General features: G+C 41.7%; 1 protein-coding gene across 2 annotated transcripts in view; it reads left to right on the top strand.

Annotated features, from left to right (window-relative positions):
• The window catches only part of dmd (dystrophin), a 1,291,331-nt gene that overhangs the window by 195,848 nt on the left and 1,075,770 nt on the right, over positions 1 to 19,713 (top strand). For both annotated transcript variants that reach the window (XM_048602828.1, XM_048602824.1), the window contains exons 9-10: positions 3,769 to 3,919; positions 15,129 to 15,248. In XM_048602828.1, coding sequence (XP_048458785.1) covers positions 3,769 to 3,919; positions 15,129 to 15,248 — 271 coding nt within the window. The remainder of the gene's footprint in view (positions 1 to 3,768; positions 3,920 to 15,128; positions 15,249 to 19,713) is intronic.

Here is a 19,713-nt window from a genome sequence, read left to right as displayed (position 1 = left end):
GTGGACTGCAGCACTGGGGATCTACGTGCAGCATGTGGACTGCAGCAGTTCAAAACCCATCACTTTCTCCAGAGCAATTAGGGGTGGGTAATAAATGCTGGCCCAGCCAGCGATGCCCACATCCCGTGAGTAAATTTTTGAGTCTAGCGACAACCGAAACTAATTTGCCATGCAGCAGACAACCATATGACTTTCATTTCATTGCTGTGGTCCAAAAATTGATGTATGTAACTCCACTCTGTCAGCACCATTCCACTGTCATTGCTTTTTCTTGCCTCCATGATGTTTCCAGATTTTGTTTGGAGTAAGCAGATTAAAATCATTTCTGGCTTGTACGTTCACTTTAACAATAATGTATCTGCATCAACATGCATAAGCAAAAACATGTTAAATGCACATGGGCATATTCACAGTGTACATATCTGTATCTGACTAAAATCATAATGTACCTGATTACACTGACAAAATAGTTTTCCAGTTTGCTACAACAACTGAATGAATTGATTCCACGTGGAAGTGTGGGGTCTTAGGGTCACCAGCCAGTCCTAAAGTGGCTGAGCACCATGACAGCCTCGATGGGAAAGCACAGAGAACTACCACTGAAACTCGACCTGCCCTCACCTGATGCCTGTGAATTTTCCAACACAAATCTTAAAGTTACATTAGAAGGGGAATCTTTTGAGATGTCCTTTCTAGTTTCAACGTCTCATTCTAAATTAGTCAATTCTTTAACTTTTTGGTCCAATAGGCTACTAATTCCATCTCTCCTCCTGGAAACTGTACAAGGCTGAACTAGATTCTTGACAAACCTGGTTACATTTGATCTCAAATTGAGTTTACTGTATCCAACCCATCACCAAGGCCATCTATTTTGAAAATTATATCACCGAACTTTGATGTCTCCTCAGCTTATCAGCTGCTGAAGCCCTCATCCATGCCTTGATTATCTCTTGCCTTGACTACTCCAAAGCATCCCTGTTTGACCACCCAGTTTCTACTCTTCATGAATTTGAAGGCATTGAAAACTCTGCTGCCAATTCTCCAACTCGTCGCAAGCCCTATTCACCCATCACTCATGGGTTTGCTGGTCTCCCTTAGCTCCTCATTAAACAAAGCTGAATTTGAAAATGCTTATTACTGTTTTTTTTTCAAATTCCCACACCCTCTGGCCTCATGTCCTCCTATCTTTGTAAATCCCTCCCGCACTTCTGACCTCTGAAATTTCAATTGCCCTTTCAGTATTCTCAATTTTATTCACTCTGCTACTGATATGCCTTCAACTGCCAAGGCCTTAAAATCTGGAATCCCATCCTTAAATCAGACTTCTTTTCCATTTCTTGTTTCCTCCTTAAAGATGCTCCTAACTCTTGGACAAAACTTTTGGTCATACAGTAGATTATCTCATTATTTGATTAAATGTTAATCTATTCTTAGACAACCATCCTGTAAAGTGTTTTTTTGCATTTTTAACATAAGACATGTAATGTAAATAAAAGTTGTCAAAAATATTTTGCAAATTTACCTCCTTGAAATTTCAGGTCACTGGTACCTTTCTTATTATTCAGCAGTCAATTCTTCTTAATAAAATGTGAGGACGATTTTGTGAGTGATTTACTCTGAGAATACTAAGGTCAATTGTTCATTCAACTGCTTCATTGAAAATATGATATAGTGACATAATTTGAAATATCAAGGTCTCATGAGACAATGTCTTCCCACTCATTCTTTATCACTTTTATTTTGGAGTGAGGTAATGTAATTAGAGGAAGACCTTAGAAACACAGTGTGATTTTCGATTTGTCGAATGCTGCTGTGTTCTCTTTGGAGATAATATCAGGATGTACTGTATTGGAGCTGCCAAGTAATCTTTGTTAAAATTCCTAGATGATGCCTCCATGTCAGTTGTTAAAGTGAGTGATTGACATGATTTCACAAACATGTTTCTTTTTTTTAATTTGGATCAAACAGAAGTAGATAGTATTATCTCGTCCTTATTCCTCTTTGTGTATCATATATCAAGAGAGAAAGTTTGGAAAGGTAACCACTTACCCTTCCATTTGCCATTTTATCTTTTAAATTGCGTACATTTGTATTTTCTGTTCTTGTTCATGGGATGAATGTGTTGCTGGCAAGGCCATTATTTGTTGCGCATCCCTAATCGCCTTTGAGAAGGTGACATTGTTGGACTGTTTCAGGTACACCTGTAGTGCCATTAAGGAGGGAGCTCCAAGATTTTAATGCAGTGAGATTGAAAGAATGAGGCTATGTTTCCAAGTCATGATGGTGTGAGGCTTGGGAAGGGAACTTGCAAACAGTGGTGTTCCATATATCTGCTATAGAACTATCTTGTTAACCCCAGCCTGAGTTTTTGCTTCTGAGTTGGGAGATTAGAGTTTAAAAGATTCCCTGAAAGCTGGGCTGGGTGACACCGGAGTGAGGTTGGAGGATTGCAAGTATCTCTGTGTAATCTGACTGTATTGATTTTGTGAAAGGAAAGAGAAAACAGCTTAAATCCATCCTCACTCTCCAAACACTTCTCGTGTCCCATCCACAACAACATATTCAACTTCATTTATTCATGTCCTGTACCCAATAATTCCCCCACTGTGCTCTCCCTCCTCCACTCTTTCACCCATCACCTTTCTTTGCCTCACGCTAACCTATGTTGCTATATCTGCCCCTTGGTTTTATGCCAACCTGAGCCCCTTAGCCATTCCCAATGGCCCTTTCATAACCCTATGGCTACTTAGTGCCAACTCATCACTCCCCCAGACACAACCCTTATCCGTTGCACCTATTGTTTTAACTCAACCAGTATCCATCAGACACAAACCTCAGGCCTTGTGCAGGGATGAAATAAAACAAAGATGAAGTGTCAGTGGCAGATTGCAGTATATTTTAAAAAAACACTTTTTTTTCCCTTAAAACTGATTTATACATTTACATTCCTTCAAGTACTCAGCATCTTATGACAGCCAATGTTTCATTCAAGTGCTTAGTCCCTTAACACCAAGCATTGGAATTTATAGTCCCACTTCAAATGGTTCACAAACACTCACAGCCGTCCCACAAACAGTAAAATGACAGGCAGCCCTGATATGTTAATGGATGGTTGAAAAATTGGTCATGCAGCACTAAATCACCAACGGAAACCCAGGTTTATATCAACAGACTGAGTATAGTGGCAATCAATGATTGTTTTAATGCTCCAGGCATGGTTTTCAAAGATTTAACACAGAGGATTTTAGATACCTTGACAGCTTGACATTACCCTTTGATTGTTACTTTTGATTGTTTCTCTTGATGCTATTGACAATTCCAATGAGCTTCGTGTTTTCATTGAGTTTACACACTAATGCACATTGATGATTACATTTAACAATCCCAAAAGTTACCTTACTTCTGCCAAAGGGCAGCTGACCTCCACTAAATACATTCTGAGACTTATTTTGAAATCAGTATCCTGGATGTCCAAACAAATCCCCAACCTGCTCCGATCAGACACATTTCAGGTTGTTGATTCCGAGCTTACTGGAATCGCATGTAGATGGAGGCAGCTGCCTCCCCAAAATGTGAGGCACCGAATGTAATCCACTGCCATTCTCACCCCTGCAAAAATGGCACATGCTGTTTCAGAGAGGGACTTGTGACTACTGGGCATGCCTGTCATTTCTGCAATGATGGAGTGACACCATGCCATTGTGAAAATCTAGGCCTATGGATCAGTTGGATACAAGTAACGTTGACAATCCATTTCCTTGTTTGTAGGTTGCATGAAGTACTCATGGATCTTCAGCAGCAGCAATTGAAGCAGTTAGCTGATTGGTTAACAAACACCGAGGACAGAATTCACCAAATGGAGGCACAACCCCTTGGCCCAGATCTGGAAGCTTTAAAACAACAAGTGGAAGAACACAAAGTGCGTATTGACTCTTCTGTATCTGAGTCCAAAAAGTGAATTTTTTGTTTTAGATTGTATCCATGAGGCTTAGGTCTGTTTAAATGAAGGGAAGTGAACCAGTGAACTACTCTACAATTAATTCATTTCACATCTTCCAGTCCTCTGAGAATGATGAGACATAAATTTTAAATTGTGATACAGTGATGTATGATAATCTGATAGAGATGCTGAAAATTATGTTCATTGACCAAATAAGGACAGTACCAGTTGAGAAAAGATAGTTGTACTTGATTTTCAGAACTGTTGAGGCATTTTTTGTACCATTTTGTTTTATAAACGGAAATAGAGATATGACAAAATGTCGAAACGACTGATGAATATCACAAAAATACTCTTGGGTGAGAGAACCAAGCTTAAGCTTCTCACTCCTTTCCTTAATGATCTTCTTCGTTCAAGGTACTTTTTGCCTCTACAATCAGAAATTCTGATCCAAATTGCCCATCCTACTCCCACCAATCTTCTTCTCCAGCACTTCCTTGACGATCTAGTCTTCCCAAACTACTCCTGGTCCCAAACTGTCTGCCCAGTGTTACACTTCAGTCTCTGCCAATGGGTCAACAATTATTGCTTGTAGTGGACAATATCCATCCATACTCAAATAAGGCAGCACGATGGCTCAGTGGTTACCACTACTGCCTCACAGAGCAAGGGACCTGGGTTTGACTCCAGCCTCGGGTGACTGTGTGGAGTTTGCACATCCTCCCCGTATCTATTCATAGAATATTCATAGAATCCCAACAGTGTGGGAACAGGCCATCCATCCCATCGAGTCCATACCGACCCTCCGAAGAGCATCCTACCCAGACCCACATCACTTGCAGTCCTGTAACCCTGCTGATCCCATGGCTAATCCACTTAACCTAAACATCCTTGGACACTATGGGTAATTTATCATGGCCAATCTACCTAACCTGCACTTCTTTAGACTGTGGGAGGAAGTTGGAGAACCCAGAGGAAACCCACTCAGACACAGGGAGAATGTGCAATCTCCACACAGATGGTTGCCTGAGGCTGGAATAAAACCTGGATCCCTGGTGCTGTGAGGCAGCAGTGCAAACCACTGAGCCACCGTGCTACCCTAAGATGAGACAGCCACATTGTATCATCATAAGTACATGCTTCCAACTGAAAGTACGGAACGTTACATTCATATGTGACGACCTGCGGACTTGGTCAGTATGGGTCTGCATGCATCTACATGGGTTTCCTCCCGCAGTACAAAGATGTGCAGGTTAGGTGAATTGGCCATGCTAAATCGCCCATAGGGTTACAGTGATTGGGTAGGGGTGTGGGTGGGATGCTGTTTGGAGGGTCAATGTGGACTCGATGGGTCTGCTTCTACACTTCATTTCTAAGAGATGAAGGCCTTTGTTAAGCAACAAGTGTTCTTGTCAGTGGTTGTGCTTGACAACCTGGGTTTTGAACAAAGTTTTTAGTTTGTTATTGGTTACATATTACCCTTTAATGAAGCTTCCCTGCCTGGTTCTACATCCTCGCAGCCTGGATTGCTCAAAAGATTTTGATGGAGGTGGTGTAATTCTTATCATTGAATCACACCTTTAGTTCTCTACATACTCTTCTGATAACTTTTCAATCCTGATATTCTTTTTATTCCTCCTCCATGTTTTAAAATCTTCATCGTTGTTCTGAAGCCTGACCCCCAAGTTTCTCACTCAGGATTGCTTAGTTTCTTTCCTCCATTTGCACTGTGACTCCAAACTCTTTATGATTTTTTTGTGGATTCACCTTGCCCTGTTCTCTGCTATCACTGCTTTACTGTCCTCCTTAACCCTTTCCTTCTACACAAGCTCTCCTTCCTTGTATTAATGGCTTGGCTGATGAGTGATGCGGCAAACTTGATGAGGGAGCTTGAGGTGAATGAGCCCCTAGGGCAGTGACCATAATATCATACATGCAACCTGCAATTTGAGAGGGAGAAGCTGGAATCTGATGGAACAGTACTAAAATTGAGTAAAGGTTACCTACAAGGAAGATGGTGGAACAGCAATGGCAGGGGTTTCTGAGGATAGTTTGGGAAGTGTGGAAGAATTAATCGGAGGGAAGAAGAAACATACAGATGGAAAGCTGAGGCAACCATGGCTGACAAGGGAAGTTATGGACAGCATAAAAGCAAAAGAAAAAACGTACAATGTGGCGTAAATGATTGGGAAGCCTTTAAAAGGTAGTGGAGGACAACTACAAAAGCAAATGGGGCAGAAGATGAAATATAAGAGTAAATTAGCTAATAATGTAAATGAAGATTGCAGAAGTTTTTTTTTTAAAAATATAGATATATAAAAGGTAATAGAGGGGCAAGAGTGGACATCGGACCACTGGAAAATAAGGCTGTAGAGTAGTAATGGGGAACATATAAATGGCAGAGGAACTGTGAAAACATACTTTGCAACAGTCTTCAGAGTGGAAGACACCAGCAGCATACCATAGCCTCGAGAGTTGGGGACAGATGTAGATGTTGTGACTATCACTGAGGAGAAAGTGCTGGGAAGCTGGAAGGTTTGAAAGTAGATAAATTTCCTGGACCGGATGGACCACATCTCAGAGTCCTGAAAGAGATCGCTGCAGAGATTGTAGATGCATAGTGATGATCTTTCAGGAATTATTGGAGTCACGGAGGGTCCCAGAGGACTGGAATATAACACCCCTGTTTAAGAAGGGAGCGAGGTGAAGTTGGAAAATTTATAGGCCGTTTAACCTGACCTTGGTCATTAGTCAGATTTTAAGAGTCAATTATTAAGGATTAGATTGCGGAGTACTTGGAAGGGCATGGTAACATGGGGCTGAGTCAGCATGGCTTTGTCAAGTGAGGTCATGCCTGACAAATATGTTCCAATTCGTTGAGGTGGTAATGAACAAGGTGGACAAAGGAAAGCCAGTGGACATGATCTATGTGGATTTCCAGAAGGCCTTTGACGAGTGCTGCACAGGAGGCTGCTAAATAAGACAAGAGCGTATAGTGTTAGGGGCAGGGTACTGTATGGATACAGGATTGGCTGACTGGCAGAAGGCAGGAAATGGGGATAAAGGGATAACACAGTGTGCGGCAGGGGGAACACAGCAGGCCAGGCAGCATCAGAGGAGCAGGAAAGCTGACGTTTCGGGTCGGGACCCTTCCTCCAGCTCCACACCGTGTTATCTCTGACTCCAGCGTCGGCAGTTCTTACTATCTCTGAGTGGGGATAAAGGGATCCTTTTCAGGATAGTGACTGGTAACTAGTGGCATTCTGCAGCAATCAGTATTGGGACCACAACTATTCGTGTTATACATCAATGATCTGGATGAAGGAACTGAGGCATTGTTGCTAAGTTTGCAGATGACAAAGGCAAAGGGACAGGTAATGTCGAAGAAGGGGGAAGGCTGAAAAAGGACTTGGACAGGCTAGGAGGATGATTAAAGATGTGACAGATGAAATTCAGTGTAGGGAAAGTGAGAGGTTATGCACTTTGGTAGGATTAATAGATGCATACACTATTTTCTAAATGGGGAAACGCTTCAGAAATCTAAAGCACAAAGGGATTGGGGAGTCCTAGTTCAGGATTCTCTTCAGGTTAAAGCGCAGGTTCAGTTGACAGTTAGCAAAACAATTGCAATGTTAGCATTCATTTCAATAGGGCTAGAAAACCAGAGCAGGGATGCACTGTTGAGTTTACATAAGGCTTTGGCCAGACTGCACTTGGAATATTGTGAGCAATCTTGGACCTCATATCTAAGAAATGAAGTGCTGACGTTGGAAAGGGTCCAGTGAAGGTTTACAGGAATGGTGCTGGGGATGAAGGGCTTGTCATATGAGGAGTGGTTGAGGACCCTTGAGTCTGTACTCGGTGGAGTTTAGAAGGATGAGGGGAGGATCTAATTGAAACTTAGGAAATACTCAGAGGCCTAGATAGAGTGGATATAGCGAAGATATTTACACTAGTAGGAGAGATTCGGACCGAAGGGTACAGTCTGAGAGTGAGGAGGAATTTCTTCAGCCAGAAGTTGATGTATCTGTGGAACTCATTGCCACAGAAAGCTGTGGACGCCAAGTCATTGAATGTATTTAAGACAGAGATAGATTCTTGATTAGTAAGGAGATCAAATGGTATGGGGAGAAGGCAGGAGAATGGTATGGCAGACTTAATGATCTGAATGGTCTCAGTTATCCTCTTGACTTGGCCAGATGAGTTGGTCATCTGCTAGTCTCAATCACAGACACAGAAATTTACATCTGTTTTCCCATATTTCTCACAACACACGCACAGCCCAACTGCTTCCAAGCCCATTTCTCTGCAACTCGCTTTTTCTTTTTGGGGTGGGGGTGTGGAATGTGCCCGGGGAATAAGGTTGTAGTTCGGCTATAATTGCATTTTCATGCTGCTAAATGCCAACTTTATGGTTTCCAGTTGCCAAATATCTGTGCAGCCGTCAGTCATCTCAAACTCTCTCTCTTGTCCCTTGTTACCTTTAATGTCTATAAGGTTTGTTTTGTTTTATCCTGTTTATTCTCCCTTGTGTGAACCTCCATCACTTTGCATTCTCAAATGCAATGTGTGCTGATGTCAGAAGCTGTAATGGTTCAATCGTCTATCAACAAATCTCATTGGACCATATGAAAAGCTATCAGTGCTCATTTGCCTTGGGCAAATCATTCACTTTGCTAAAAGTCCCGGACCTTCATTCCTAACTATCTTCGTAAGGCTCCACCTAATAATCTCATGTCCTGTGTCCATATGAGGAGTTTAAAGTTTTTTATTTGCTGCGGAACTTGACAGCATCCACTTTGATCCTTCAAGCACCTGTAGAAATGTGAGGTCCTCATTCATCTGAGTGAACATTAACTGGACTTATTAAGTATAAATTTACAACCTCTAAGAAGAGAGAACATGCTCCTGTAGCCTTACAGACTCGGGCTCCAGTTCATTAATTCACATCGCCATGAATTTATTCCTTTTTGCACTTAGCCTTTCCTTGAAATAGGCCAAATTAAACCTTTACTTCACAGCTCCTTTCCCTTGCCAATCAAGCTATCCTTCCTGCCCACCCTAATGCTGAGCTTTTGCATTTGCACAGTTTTTTTAATACCTTCTGCCATGGCATCTCTGGGCATATCATGCTTGTGAGATATACCTCTGCTTGTCATTAATTTCCTTTCCTTGGCCCAGGTTAGCTGCTAATATAAATTGTTCCCTCCCATCAAGTGTGACCCGATCATTGTTCCTCACTTCTAAAATCCACCTTCAACTAACCTATTCTGATTTGAAAATGCTCATCAGGTTTCTACCCCATGTTTGTGTGCTGACATGATTCTAATCAGAAATATAAATGAATTTGTCTGTGACAGTAACCGTGCTAACTCTGTCACTCCACGTGCTTCCATTTCTTCGAATCGTTCTCCTAATGTTATTTTATTATTTCATTGTCAGATCAGCTCAGTGAAACAGATTGGAATGTTCTTCTTTGCTATCATACAGCAGCTTTAACAATTTGCTTTTTGTCGGTGGTGGTTTTTTAATCTTCAGAGCTGTTGACTCCAAGAAAATATGAACATTCATATTATTAAATACTGTTAGCAATAAACTTGTTCCTGGCTACTGCTTGTTGAAATCAGCATATAACAAAACTAATAAAACCTTAAAAAGATATCGGCATTCTGTTGGATGTCAGAAGAAAATAAAACAATTATTTTCTGTGGTTTTCTTTTGTAACACGTAGTTTATATGGCCATCAGACATAGGAGCAGAAATTAGGCCATTCAGCCCATTGAGTCTGCTCTGCCATTCAATCACAGCTGATAAGTTCCTCAACCCCATTCTCCTGCATTCACCCCATAATTCTTGACCCCCTTGACAATCAAGAACCTATCTATCTCTGTTTTAAATGTACTTAATGACCTGGCCTCCACAGCCTTCTGTGGCATTGAATTCCATAAATTCATCACTCTCTGGCTGAAGAAATTTCTCCTTATTTCTATTTTAAAGGGTCTTCCCTTTACTCCAAGGCTGTCCCCTCGGGTCCTAGTCTGTCTGACCAATGGAAACATCTTCCCACCATCCAGTCTGTCCAGGCCATTCAGTATTCTGTAAGTTTCAATTGGGTCCCCTCTCATTCTTCTAAACTCCATTGAGTATAGACCCAGAGACCTCAAACATTTCTCTTATGTTAAGCCTTTCATTTCCAGGATCATTCTCGTGAACCTCCTCTGAACCCGCTCGCCAGAGCTTTATAAAGAAGTATGCCCCTGCTTTTATGTTCCAGTCCTCTCGAAATAAATGCCGACACTGTATTTGCCTTCCTAGCTACTGACTCAACCTGCAAGTTTACCTTAAGAGAATCTTGGATTAGAATTCCCAAGTCCATTTGCACTTCAGATTTCTGAATTTTCTCCCAATGTAGAAAATATTCTACACCTCTATTATTCCGACCAAAGTTTACCTTTCCCAAGTTGTATCCCATCTGTCACTTCTTTACCTATTTTCCTAACCTGTCTAAATCCTTCTGCAGCCTCCCTGTCTCCTCAATACTACCTGTCTTTCTACCTATCTTTGTATATCAGCAAACTTAGCCTTATGCCCTCAGTTCCTTCATCCAGATCATTAATGTATAAGGTAAAATGGTCCCAACATTGACCTTTGTGGAGCACCACTAGTCACCAGCTGCCATCCTGAGGAGGACCCTTTTAACCCCACTCTCTGCTTTGTGCCAGACAGCCAATCTTCTATCTATGCAAGTACCTTGCCTTTAACACCATGGGCCCTTATCTTACTCGGCAGCCTCCCGTGTGGTACCTCATCAAAGGCCTTCTGGAAGTCCAGGTAGATAGCATCCATTGGCTTTCCATGGTCTAACCCACTGGTTACCTCCCCAAAGAATTCTAGCAGATTTGTCAGGCATGATCTCCCCTTGACAAAACCATGCTGACCGCCCTATTTCACCATGCACTTCCAAGTATTCAGAAATCTCATCCTTCAAAGTGGACTCCAAAATCTTACGAACAACCGAGGTTAGGCTAATTGTCCTGTAAGTTCCCATTTTTTGCCCTATTCCCTCCTTACATAGCGTAGGGGCAGTTACATCCACAATTTTTCAGTCCTCTAGGCCTCTCTCTGACTCCAGTGATTCCTGAAAGATCACCATTAATGCCTCCACTATCTCATCAGCTATCTCCTTCAGTTATCTGGAGCAGGTTATTTATCCACCTTCAGACCTTTCAGTTTTTCTAGCACCTTCTCCTCATTGTTGGTCGCCATACTCACCTCTGGCCCCTGACTCCTTTGAATTTTTGGGATATTACTCGTGTCTTCCACCGTGAAGACTGATGCAAATTACTTATTCAGGTCCTCAGCCATTTCTTTGTTTCCCATCATGTCTTTTTCAGCAGCATTTTCCAGCGGTTCAATGTCCAATTTTCCCTCTCTTTTGCCCTTTACATATCTAAAGTACCAAATGAAAATGATAGGCAACATTGTAAAATTTGGGTTCAAAGCAGTTAATGCCTTTGATAAGTCAGTATCTCAGGTTTTCCTTGACGGACAGTGAAACGTTTTATTGGCTGACATTTTTTAAACATTTGTGGGACATGGGTATACCTGGCTGGCCAGCATTTGTTGCTGGTTGTTAGTTGCCATTCAGAAGGTGGTGGTGACCTGCTTTCTTGAACCACTGCAATCCACACTGTAGGTACAGCCACAGTGTCATCACTGATGGAATTCCAGGATTTTGACTGAGTGACCATGAAGGAAGGGCAATACATTTCTGAGTCAGGATGGTGAGTTACTTGGAGGACAACTTGCAGGTGGTGGTGTTCCGATGTATTTGCTGCCTTTGTCCTTCTAGATTTGAAGTGGTCAGAGGTTTGGAAGGTGCTCTGTAAAGATCTTTGGTGAATTTCTGCAGTGCATCTTGCAGATAGAACGCACTGCTTCTCCTGTGCAAGATGATGTAGTTGCAGAATGTCTCATCAATTCTGAAGCAAGACTTAAAATTATACCTATATCACGTCTTAAAAGTGATGAAAGTTGGCTGTCATCAAAACATTTTGACCTTATAAAAACAGTTGTCAGAAAATCCAGTCATGTTGTTTTTGCCTTCTGTTAAACAGCAGGCATTTGTCTATGCATCATTTAAAATAAATGTTTTCTATTCACCTGAATGTGCTGCATAGACAAGAGGATAAATGCATCTTTTCCTTCCCCGATTACAAATTCTGAACAAGACCTTTCATTTCCGAGTGCAGAGGTTCTAATAAAATGTAAACCTAAATACAGCATTGGGTTGAGATTGCATACACATCCAAGTTTCTGTTGTTGAAGCAATGACAATGCCTCTGACACATGATTTCCATGATAATAAAATGTGAAAATGCTCAAGGTATTCAGCAGTTCAAGCAATATATGTGGAGAGCGAGATTTCCGTTAATGTTTTGGTCAATGACTTTTTAACAGAACTAGGAAAAGTTTGAAATGTAATAGCTATTAAGTAGGTGAAATGGCAGAAGGTAGAGGAACAATAAAAGAGGAGGCCTATGGTAGGGAGTAAGATGTGAGATTCTGAGTGACGGAAGAAATAGAAACAGAGGGAGAGTTAATGGGACAATTAAAGAAATAAAATGTGGGTGCAGAAGAAGTGTGAAAGGCACAATAATGGAATCTGCCATCCAGAAACAAATATAAGAAAAATAAGGTTAAGGCAAACAAAATGGGATTGGTGGTGGAGGTGGAGGAAGGGATCATGGTCTGAAAGTGTTGAACTCAATGTAGAGGCCAGAAGTACCCAATTAAAAGATCAAATGCAGTTCCTTGAGATTGTGTTGAGCTTCATTGTAACACTGCGCCAGGCCAAAGGTCATAGACATCTGCAAGTACTCATTGTAAGCCCACTAACTCCTACTGCTAATTACAATTCCTATATTGTATATGCAAGATAGAGAATTAAAATTGCAGGTACCTGAAAACTCTGGGATCATGGTTGTCTACTGAATGGAGGTGTCCTGCAAAATGGTTACTCAATCTGCATTTGAGTTCCACTTCATGCAAGAGCCCATGTTATGGGTAGAGAATGCAGTGTACTAAGTTGAAAGAAGTGCACGTGAACTCTGTTTCAGCTGGGAAGTGTTTGAATGATGATGAGAGTGGGTATGGCCTAAGAAGCCATTCGCAGGTCCAGGCAGTGGGCCTAGGAGGGAGTCATACCTGACTGTCTGCCCCACTTTCTTAGTTACATCTGCGTTCAGGTGTTCCTGGAGAGGGAGCATGAGTTGCAAACTGGCACAATTGTGGCCATTAGAGACCAGTGGGCACCACAGGGGCAGGAGTGCATCATCGCCCTGGACAATGTTATTTTAATTTAGTAAATTTTCATGAGCCATTAATAGGTATTTTGTTACAGTGCCCCATGAGGGGTTGTTTAACCCCATTTAGAATAGAATAGAATCCCTACAGTGTGGAAACAGGCCCTTCGGCCCAACAAGTCTACACTGAACCTCAGAGCATCCCACCCAGACCCAGCCCCCTATAACCCACCTAATCTACACAAGCCTATGGGAAATTTAACATGGCTAATTCACCTAACCTGCACATCTTTGGACTGTGGGAGGAAACAGGAGCACCCGGAGGAAACACACGCAGACACAGGGAGAATGTGTAAACTCCACACAGACATTCGCCGGAGGCTGGAGTCAAACCTGGGTCCCTGGCGCTGTGAGGCAGCATTGCTAACCACTGAGCCACTGTGCCGCCCTAAAGGCTTTGTTACCTTTAGTTTGAAAGAGCAGAAGTAGGTTTACTCTATCTAACTAGATGCTGTATCTGTCCTTGGAGTGTTGGATGAGGATAGTGTAGATGGAGATTTACTTTCAGTTCAAAAGGGTAGAGAGAGCTTTAGTTTCAGTTTACCAAGAGAGAGAGCAAGGGAAACTCTCTTAAGGTGTGGAAGGTCGAGGAGAGTGTGGAAATGGGCCTAGGTATGTAAAAAAGTACGTGAAATGGGCTTAACATGGTCACGGACCGTGTTAACCACTGGAGGAAAAAGGAAGATGTGTCAGAATCACTCTTATGGAATTTGCACTGTCAGAACAAAATATAATTCAATTGAGATACAGCCTGTGAAAATTGTAGTTGATGTAGCAGTGGTATCGGTGCACTTACATTGAATACTTCTGGATTTTCTAGCTCCTGAAATGGAAACAAAAGTTTAAGAATGGAAAGTGGGAGTTAGACCACGAGAGGTTGAGACAAAGATAGAAATAGGAAGCAAATTTGATGGAAGTTGCAGTTAAGGGCAAGAACCTGAAAGGACGCCAGCAAAGACATCAATGTTTGAGCAAAGGAATTGAGAGTGGGAGCTCAGATAGGACTGTTAGAAGAATATTCCACATACCTTACAAAAATACTCGCCTCCAAGATCCATGATGTTACCCATGACATGTTTTTTTGAAGGAAGAGTTAATAGAAAAGTTTGTTGACATGAGACAAGTCCATCCAGGCAGAGGAGAGTGGTGGTCAATAAAATCTAGATAAACCTCCTGCTCAAAGAAGAAACCAAAAGCTTTCTGGCCACTCAGGTTCAGGTTGGAAGTCTAGAAGGATTGGACATTAGTAGTAAAGAGGAGATACATAGGGCCAAGAAAATGTAAGTTGTCAATTTGCTGGAGGATAAGAGTCACAGATGTAGATTGAAAGACAGAAAAGGAGGTGAGGGGGAGAAAAAGAAAGCTAAGATGGGAATAAATCTATGTGGTGGATCAGAAGCAACCTTATAATAATGGACTGTTCTGATTGTGGTCTTTGGGCAGAGGTAGAAGCAAGCTGTCTGAGTTTGGGGACCATGAGCTCGAAAGCTAGGGAGAAAATATCACCAGAGGAAATGAGGTCAGTGGAGGCAAAAAACAGTTTGATGTTGGATGTTCAATTCACAATCCAGAGGGAGATAGAAGGAAGTGCTGGTGAGGAAGAGGAAAGTTTTCTTTTGTTAAAATACCAAATGAAATGAAACAAAGGACTAAGATAGCTTCGAGATGGAGCGAGTTGGTGTCAAGAAATAACAGTGTAAGTGTGGAACTTGTGTCCACTCAACATACACAGTGAATAAATTGTGTCATTTTTGTTATAACTAAGAATCAATAAATGTGACTTTTGAAAATACCTTCGATCGCAATTGCTTGTTCCCTTATAGGTACTTCAAGAGGACTTGGAGCAAGAACAAGTACGTGTCAACTCTCTGACACATATGGTGGTGGTCATTGATGAGAGCAATGGAGATAATGCTACTGCTGCCCTAGAGGAAGAGCTCCAGGTAAGAAATATAGATGTCTAGTGACTAAATAATTACACTTTAGGAGCCCAAACATGACATTATCAAATGATATTTTTTTCTTGTTCATGCATCTTTACCTGCATAGGATACATTGTAAAATATTATGTAAAATGAAGACTTTTTCTGCGAAATTGGTCTAATTTGCTGGAGAATGCTGTCAAGAATTGAACCAGTAATTGGGAAACAAATTGGCGTGTACTTTACAGAACCCTTGTAACAAAGTAACATTTCTCAGATCTCTTCCAAAGGAGAAGAGACAGTAATCAAGAGTTAAAATTTAGGTGAGAAAACAATAGATTGTTGAAGCTTGGGCTTTATATATTAAAGCAGATTGATTTTAGGGAAAGATGGTGTTGTTGATGATGGTAGAAACAAGGAGGGTAGCTTAGACCAGATTCAGATGAACCAGCATTGCTGAATTAGGCTGCAGAGATGTTTACATGAGATTTTGTAAACCGTGTTCCAAAACCCTTAAATGTGTTAGTAGACTGGATGTTCAAGAAGGTTGGTGAGGATTATTAGTGAGTGTAGTACAGGATTGAGGGCTCAATGGAATGTTGGTCGGAAAGTTAGGTCCATATTCATACAAATGTGTGAATATTTCTCAAATATTTCTCTGTAAATATTTTGACCATGCAAAGTGAACATATTGATTTTCTCATAAGCCATTATCCACAGGTCTGTTCCACCGTAGTATTGTCAGTGGAAAGAAAATGGTGTTCAGTTTACCCATGAGTAGGGCGGTAGCTGTGCAGAATTTGGAATTGGTTCTTGTGGAATTCATACTTGTTAGAACAAAGCTTGTATTGCAGCAATTGTGTGTTGTGCATAAGGGTGTTCTGAATTAAACTTGACACATCTGCAGATATGATGGTTTGCAGCTGTTTCTCCAATAGGACAAATATGAGATTTAAGAAAAAGTAAGAACAGTTGCAGCTACCAAGATTCATTACCCAAATGCAAGAGGACTCCCTATTTCTGACCCTGGTTGAATGAAAAATAACACATTTTTAGATTTCTTCTGTAGTGAAGAAGCATGAACAGGAGCCTCCTGCAATGAACCTGTCCAGGAATCCATGAATAGAGCAATGAAGAAAATTTTCCTGCAGACCACGTCCCTGTTTTTGCATCTGTCAGCATGCTGTGTTCTGTGACTTAAATATCCAGCCATCCAACCAAACGCTTACACAGCTCCTGGCAGGTGGTTCGGATGCCAACTAGGTGAGTGGGAGCATAGTAGGTGAGAAAGATGGGTTAGTGGCAGAGGTGATGGTGTGAGGTAAGTGAATGGGTATTTTGAGTAGCACAGGAGATTGGGGCATGTTGAGCTCAATGCTGGGGTGCATTGTGTCGAGCTTGACAAGTGAAGGGGGTGTCTCAGGTCAGTCAGTAGAGGGTCCAGATGGTCTGGCCATTGTGGGGCGGGTGGGGATGGGGGTTGTATGAGCCACTTCAGGTTGGATAGGGCAGTCATATCCAGCAGGTATGGGGGGAGGTGTGAAGCAGTGAAATTATCGGATTGGGCGGGTGTCTCACCATGGGTGAGAAGAGGTATTACCTCCAACAGGTGGGATGTTGTTGCCACGTCAGAGGGCTCAGGCCAGATGGGGTGTTGGGGCAGAGGAATTGTCAAGTTGAGGTTGACGGCTTATTAGACCCAGCAGATGGAGAGATGAGACAATGTCAAATAGAGCTCAGTCTGGACAGCAATGAGGCCTATCAACTAATATCTTCCATCATGTTTTTTTGTAATGGATGGGATGAAAAATTCAGCATTTTTAATGGCATTCCATAGGTCATGATTATACGTAATTGGCTCCTTTATGACAGCCATAACTTCACTTGTGAATAAACATTTGTTTCTGGTCTGAGTGAGTACTAACTAAAGTATGTTGTTCACTGTGTAAAACAGAAACATCTCGCGCAATGTAACTTTCTGGCTCACTACATAGAAATACATACGCACACACAAGTCTGCTTCCCACCTATCTCATTTAACTCTGTGCATTTATCAGGATACATTAGTGTATTTAATTTGGATTTGAATTACCAATATTTATCATTTTTAATCTCCTGAAAATTGCTGCAAATATATCTTGTGTGTTGGAGTCCAGGGAACTGACCGTTGTTCATTTATTTGGATATGGTTGGTTTGGGAAGAGACGAGTTCATTAAACCAACTAACAGTAGTTTGGATTTCTTGACAAGCTTTATGCATGTTCCCTTTCAATATCAATGGGACCACCTGGGAGAAAATCACAGATACATTTTATAAGCTGCCTTGCTACTTATTGGAGGCCTTGCCTATCTGCAGGATAACAAAGTCAACTGTTAGTCACATTCCCTCCAAAGTGAAAATTCAATACATGTTCTTCAAGTCAGCAAATGATTCTGTTTCGGGACAGGAACCACAGAATGATTCTGACTGGGAAATGCAGAGGTTGAGTCAGATCTTCCTGGTATGCTGAGGTAAAACAGAACACTGAGCCGCTGACCTCCACGAAGAAGCTTCCACTGACCTTAAAAGATGTTTAGAGATGAAGTCAATTAATTTTGTGAGATAAATATATAATTTTAAGGAAGCTCACTGATTCCTATCTTAGTGAAATTCCCAAGGTTACACTGCAATGAAGTATTGGAGATAGCAAAAACTGCAGATGCTGGAGTCAGAGATAACACAGTGTGGAGCTGGATGAACACAGCAGGCCAGGCAGCATCAGAGGAGCAGGAAAGCTGACGTTTCAGGTCAGGACCCTTCTTCAGAAATTTTCACCTGGCCTGCTGTGTTCCTCCAGCTTCACACTTTGTTAATAATGAAGTACTTGAGTTACGCACAAGAACATAAGTGTAAGAGACTAATTGGCTTGCAGAGCTTGTAATTCACATTTGGTACCAGCATCAGATATTCATCATTTCTAATAGCTGGGGCTAAAAATGTTTGCCTGAAATAGATTTTGAAATGGTTAAGTTTGAACTATCTGTTCTTTGCTGTAGAAAATGATTTAAGGAGGTCTCACTTGGGTAGGTAACTTTTAAATTAGACCTCTGGTCCTTGTTTCTGTGGAAAACTACTCAATAGTACATGATTGCCAAATCTCATTAAAGAAAACCTTAAAAATGTTGCCATGATACTGCAAATGATTTCAGTACTTGAGGAAGTAGCATTCACCTTTTTATGTTCCTTCAACCCATCAACTCATTTATTATGCCGATGAGATAATTGCTATGTGTCAAAGTGAACTATAGCAGCAGTTTCAGATAGTTTGCCTTTGAAGATTTGAGTTTGAATGAATTTCTAATGTTACAAAAGTGGAGGAGGCAATAAATTTTATGCTTTAATGTTTAATAGGAGAGTAAATTTATGGGTGTGGAATTCAGAGCCATAACATGACATGAGATGGTACTGTGGGAGCAGGAGGTCCTTCACCAGGGCGTGCACTGTGTCCAGCTACTTACAGCATGTCCACATTGCACCCCAGTCAGAAAAGGAAACTCTGACATGCAGCCCCTACCATAAGACTCGCCCACCTAGTGTCAAGGTCCCACTCAGTTCTTACTGGTCAATTTGACGTTCTGTTCACAAACTTACGCCACACGGGTTCATTCATTGCATTGATCTGTCAGTCACCAGTGAGCATATGATCACCTGCAAAGTGGACCCGATAAGCAATATTTAAAGTGTCAAGCACTGACATTTACTCCTCCAAAGGCTTTGGAAATACTGTGGAGTGTTTTTTGAGGTGTCAGGAGGAGGTGCTAGATTTTGATGGATGCTGTTCCTCATAGGGCACTGAGAGGATGTTGGGAGTTGTCCATGTAAGTGTTACAGTAGGTATGGGGCAGTAGTTGCAATGCCACTCGGTCAGTGATACCATACCGAGATGACAAAGAGCCTGGGGAATAGGGAAGCTCTCTTTACAGCCGTCTTGTACGTTGGAGCTGGACTTTTCCATTTTTCTTGATATTGTCTGACAGGTCTGCCAGTGCACCCAACTTGTCATGTGCAGCTTCATCAGTGTTTTCCCATACAACACCATCCACCGTCTTCACCTTCTTCCAGACGAGTCACACATCTGCAACCTTGTTCTTTTGGAAACTCAAACATGAGTTGTTCTTATCCCCTGCCTAGCTGCACCCACTGTTTCTGGGTAACTTGCCACATGCAGGTCCTAACTCTGTCGTATCCAATAAGATACATACAGTACAGGGACCAGCAGCTGCAAGTATCAGATCAGTACTGGGAACTCTTTATCAGTGCTGTGGGTGATGTTACTCTCTCTCCTCCACTGGGGATGTCCTGGGGCTATGTGAATAGCAGTTCTTATGTGTCCAAAAGCAGCACATCGGAAAGGTGAAGAGTGTTGTCAGAGAGCTAAGTGGGTTGGGAAACTTGATCATCATGCCCGATAACAGGATGAGGGTGACCAATTTCAGGAAAGGAATA

Source organism: Rhincodon typus, chromosome 11, assembly GCF_021869965.1.
Source record: "Rhincodon typus isolate 14 chromosome 11, sRhiTyp1.1, whole genome shotgun sequence".
Taxonomy (NCBI): domain Eukaryota; kingdom Metazoa; phylum Chordata; class Chondrichthyes; order Orectolobiformes; family Rhincodontidae; genus Rhincodon; species Rhincodon typus.
This window is presented reverse-complemented; position numbering and strand designations above follow the sequence as displayed.